Raw genomic sequence first — 4,590 nt, 5'->3', positions numbered from 1 at the left:
GGCTGGTGCAGGGTAGGTTGGACCTAGCGAAGGACTGGATCCATCGGTGCGATTTATGCGGCCATATCTATCTGCAAGGGCGAACGGCGAGATGGTCATCGAAGAAGCATTAGAGCAACAAAAGTCCTCGTGAACCTTTGGTTCTGTGGAGGGCAGGTAAACGTAAAATTTTGTTCCAAAATTATTTGATAACAAGTTAAGTTCGAATGTGAAATTTGAGATTACAACAGTACAAAAAATAACTATGAAATGCTGAGGATCATCTCCCTTCAGAAATGTCATCAATTAAGAATGCTAAAAAGATCATCACAAATTACCTGAAGGCCTTATCTCTGCTGTAAAGAGATGATTGTAGGGGCACTTATACAAAGACAATGTCTTCTCCTCAAAGTGCACGGCCAACGCAGAATTTGCTGCCTTCAGTCTGTCCTAATTTTGCCATGCACCCCATGTCTGATTATCCACAAGAGCTCTGACAAACAACGAATCAGCTGGACCATGAAACAGAAGGACAATAAATTTACGAGGAAGGTAATTTTCTGTTATTGGCAAAACATTTGATAATTGATTAAACCCAACACCAACCACTACTTTGTCGCGCATCTATTGCCAAAATTGCAGCTTCTCTTATAGATCATAAGTGTGTGTGTGTGTGCGTGTGTGCGTGCGCGTGCGCGTGTGGGTGCATGTGTGCGCGTGCGCGTGCGTGCGTGTGCGTGTGTGTGTGTGTGTGTGTGTGTGTGTGTGTGTGATATCTCTAAATCGAATAAACCTCCAAGTATGCAATTCATGAGCACAAAACAGAAATTATAGTTCATTATCTCTAAAAATGAAGCGGGAGGAGAGAAATCATGACTCACCTCACCCAACAACAAGGTGGAAACTGCAACCCAAGAAAAAGATGCCCTTCCCTCTCTCGGTGAAGAGCATGCATGCCTTCAGGAGGTGCCAACCTCAATCTCCTTCCTTCCTTGGATGTGCTATCTAAGTACAAATTCCAGAAAAAAATACAAATCATCCAAAGGAGATTACTTTCCAGTAGTCAGGGGCCGCAAAATGCAGCCATGACACACCTATTATACACATGCATTCACCTTTAAGAGTGACTAATCAGTAAACACTAAAAGGGAGTAGGAAATAAACAAAATACTCGTATTACTGTTAAGAGGTGAATAAAACATATCATTTTTTAGGCTTTTGCAACCAGTGGCAAGAAACAAATACATGTGCATCCTACTGCTGATTCCTCACAATAATAACCTACTTGATCAACACTGGTACAAAAATAAATATTATATAAATGAACTAATCTTGAAAAATGGTAGTTGGATTAAGAAGCAGTTAATTTGAAGAGACCAAGAATATTTGTGGAGATGGAAAATTGACTCCTCGTTGGCATTCCAGCAAATAGGCTGTGAGAACCTCAGTCTGCTACGGAATAAAATAAATTACGGAGCTAACCACCGTGCAAGATTGATTTCTATAAAACAGATTCACTTATATGCAATGGCATATGAGTGGTGGCAGGGTTATCTCACCACGGAAAAGGATTCTGAATCCCATCTCGCCGCAGAGTCCACACACCACAGCTCGCTGCAAAGGCTATCTCGGCGCCTGCCTTGAAGACACGAAGCAGGGGCGCTTGGAGCGGCCGGCATGGAGTTGACGAGCACGTGCTCGGAGGCTTGTTCTCCTCTCCGGGATCAGTCTGGACAAGGAGTAGCGTGAACCTCAGAGGAAGATCCCATTGTTGGTCGGGCTCAGGGAGCTTTTCGAGGAGCGGATGTAATGGAGTAGCAGCTATAATGATTGGTCCTCACCGTCCACCACCTCTTCATCCAACTTTCTGGGTGGGCCGAGATCGTGGTACGATGGTGGCCGAGGCTGAACGCCGCGAAGCCTACCTTCCAACCACCATGTGGTCGCGCCCACCCGCCGCCGCTCACTGGTCTGCCGTGAACAACTGCCTTCCACACGTACAAGCCAGCAGCAGCCAGCCAGTCGCTGTCGAAACCGCCGCTCACCATGCGTGATTAGAATATGAACGGAAGAGACCTGGGAGTGGGCTAAAAGAAAAGGAAAATTACATCGGTGCGAAAAGAAAAATTACCTCGCTGCCTTTGCCGTGGAGCAACAATGTGGCGTGCTGGTGCGATCGATATAATCTCACACAAAATCTTACTTGAAAACAACATCTCTGGTAAAATCTCCACATCATTGACCTCATCGGGTTTCAAGTATATCTTTCTCTCCTGGCATATACTCTGTATTAAATTAAGATGAATGAGCATCAACCACTCTAGTCTCAAGTAAAAGAATGAAACATTACTTCTGAAAGAACTACAAAAGAATGGTGTGCAGGAGCTTACTTCAAAACAACATCTCTGGTATAATCTCCACTGAAATAGCCATCTATTGAGTTTCCTTGATGACCCCTAGCAAGAATCAGTGCAAGATTGTTGGCCACTAAAAAATTAGGTACGCAACATTCAAGTAGAGACCGAAAAGTATCAAAACACCTAGCAGAAGTCATGCAACCTTCAACCATGATAAAAGAACACCCTTTCACTAAGACCGCATTTAATGGACTAAAATTATTGATAATAGCTAGGTCTTACCATAAGCGATCTGCTGTCAAATATTTTGCACTCTTATTTTGTCAATTATCAAGATAAAACGTCTCTAGACAGTCATTTCTGCAAAACCCACCAAGTGACATTACAAAGAGCACCGCAAGTGATGCTCCAACGGGTAGCCAATGGATAAACGTACACCTGCCAGGGCACCTTAGGTGCTAGCTAGTCTTGCTTCAGAAAAGGTAATGGTTTCAAGAATCGAGTGAATGGATTGTCCAAGGCTGAGAGCATTTTCTTTGGTGCGGCATCTGAAAAAAATGTGGGATAAGAAAATTCAATCAGACAACGTAAGAACTGTAAAAACACAACATCTCTCAGTTCTGCACAGATCAATGCTTTATATATCTAAGTGGTTCGTTATGTTTCTGACAACATTTCAGATTCAACCAAAGCAAGTACAAGACATATAACTGCATTTGATCCAATTATCAAATTCAGTCGTATTTTCTAAAATATGAAGACTTGCAAAAGTGTGAGCCGTTGAGGCAGCTGATAAATTATATGATTCATTATATGATAAATTAAGTGAATTTTTGTATGAATCACCGTGATTCTTCCTACCATTCTATTAGTAATGTGATTTCCTGTATCCGTTGAACTCACACCTCATGTAGACATTAGGGTCGAGGAACGTAAGAAACGAACCCAGAACAATAGTACAATCGTGTGCCTTTTAATTCCTACAACAATTATCCGATTTGCAAGAGAATAGTTTCTCCTCAGATCACACAACTCCTGCATAATAACAGAACCATATTTATCAATCTTCAAGTCGATGACCTGAAGCAAATTAGTGGTAGCAGTGTCAATGAGTTTTGATCAAGGAATATATGTCTATATACTTGAAGCAAACAAAACACAAATATATCCAGTTTAAGGAGTTTAGCTATCACCTCATTAATTTGACCTCAACTACTTTGGTGCTATAGCACATGTTTTCGCCAACAAGTGTTGTGAGGTGAATGTATTGAGATCAAGTAGTTTTAGTGCCATGGATAACTGTTAATGGCCAACAATCTGGTCCAAAAACAACTCAACAAAATGTTTAGATCATACTTTTATATAGGAATTAATAAGAGGGCTATTACTATGTACTACCTGTGTATTGTGAAAAAAATGTTCAGATCATTTTACCTTTAAGGCTGCTGTAATCTGCTCTAATCTGCTATACACTCTGATAGTTTCGAATATAGTTCAGTAGGCATAAGCCCGCCGTAGTTCCCTGTCAAGAAAAAAAGTGTGTTGGCAATGGAATCTTATCAAAACTGTAAAGTAAAACACACACCACTGAAGAAATCAATCTTTAAGAAAGAAAAAATAGTACCTTAGTCAATACAGCTATCACTGAAAAGTAGTTCCCAAGTATAAGTGATGGCCATGCCTCATTTATTTACAACGGGCCATCATATTGACAAGTAGCGAAAATATAAATCAAGTCGCTGCTGACTCTGTATGGAGAAAATATCAGATATAGCCTGCTCTTATGGATTTGGAGTATCCCATATTATGTGTAAGCGCCATTTGCTGAAGGACTATTTGCAGAACAAAATATTTCAATACTATGGGAATATTATATTGCATAGCTGACCATCTAATTATTCGGAAATCTATAATTCTAGAAGCACAATAAATTCAAGAATATTAACACCGTGCCGAATGCTGAAAACTTTTGTTGACCAATGACCACCAACATGTTTTCAGAAAATTGTGTCACAAGCAGTATATGCAAATACAATGGTAGTTTTTCGACCTGCTATGTGTATGGCACACAAGTTCATACCATTTTACTAAGCTGACAATGTTCACATAGTTCAGGCATTAAGACCGAATGGTAAAGTAACTGAAACAAAGACAAACTGAAAGGCTTCACAAAGTTCTGTTGTCAGTTTTGAACAGGAAATGATAGACAAAGAATCTTGGAGCCTTTTGAGCCGACTAAAATTACTTAAATACT

General features: G+C 40.5%; 1 protein-coding gene across 5 annotated transcripts; it reads right to left on the bottom strand.

Annotated features, from left to right (window-relative positions):
* Positions 1-335: 335 nt before the first annotated feature.
* LOC123170030 (uncharacterized) lies at positions 336-2,655 on the bottom strand. 5 transcript variants are annotated; one of them, XR_006485021.1, is made up of 7 exons: positions 2,619-2,655; positions 2,370-2,435; positions 2,111-2,264; positions 1,905-2,004; positions 1,539-1,708; positions 861-984; positions 412-491 (listed from the first exon to the last, which is right to left on the bottom strand). XR_006485021.1 is itself a non-coding variant. In XM_044587875.1 (4 exons), exons 1-4 carry the CDS (start codon positions 2,025-2,027, stop codon positions 488-490), a joined length of 417 nt encoding a protein of 138 aa, XP_044443810.1. In that variant the 5' UTR covers positions 2,028-2,098; the 3' UTR covers positions 336-487. The 5 variants fall into 5 exon arrangements, 2 of the variants coding, with proteins under 2 accessions (XP_044443810.1, XP_044443809.1); XR_006485020.1 differs by lacking the exon at positions 2,619-2,655 and having other exon boundaries at positions 404-491; positions 2,370-2,499; XR_006485019.1 differs by lacking the exon at positions 2,619-2,655 and having other exon boundaries at positions 408-472; positions 2,370-2,499.
* Positions 2,656-4,590: the final 1,935 nt, after the last annotated feature.

Source organism: Triticum aestivum, chromosome 7D (genome assembly GCF_018294505.1).
Source record: "Triticum aestivum cultivar Chinese Spring chromosome 7D, IWGSC CS RefSeq v2.1, whole genome shotgun sequence".
NCBI classification, from domain to species: Eukaryota; Viridiplantae; Streptophyta; class Magnoliopsida; order Poales; family Poaceae; genus Triticum; species Triticum aestivum.
The sequence above is the reverse complement of the archived record's forward strand: the minus strand, read 5'-3'. Positions and strand labels throughout refer to the sequence as shown.

Bases quoted from the DNA above. Each gene is read 5' to 3' on its own strand.
- LOC123170030 (XM_044587874.1), bottom strand. From the start codon at position 2,027: ATGGTGAGCGGCGGTTTCGACAGCGACTGGCTGGCTGCTGCTGGCTTG. The intron at 1,709-1,904 runs GTAGGCTTCGCG...CTCCTTGTCCAG, and splicing joins GACCACATGGTGGTTGGAAG to ACTGATCCCGGAGAGGAGAA. The intron at 981-1,538 runs GTGAGATAACCC...GTACTTAGATAG, and splicing joins ATTCAGAATCCTTTTCCGTG to CACATCCAAGGAAGGAAGGA.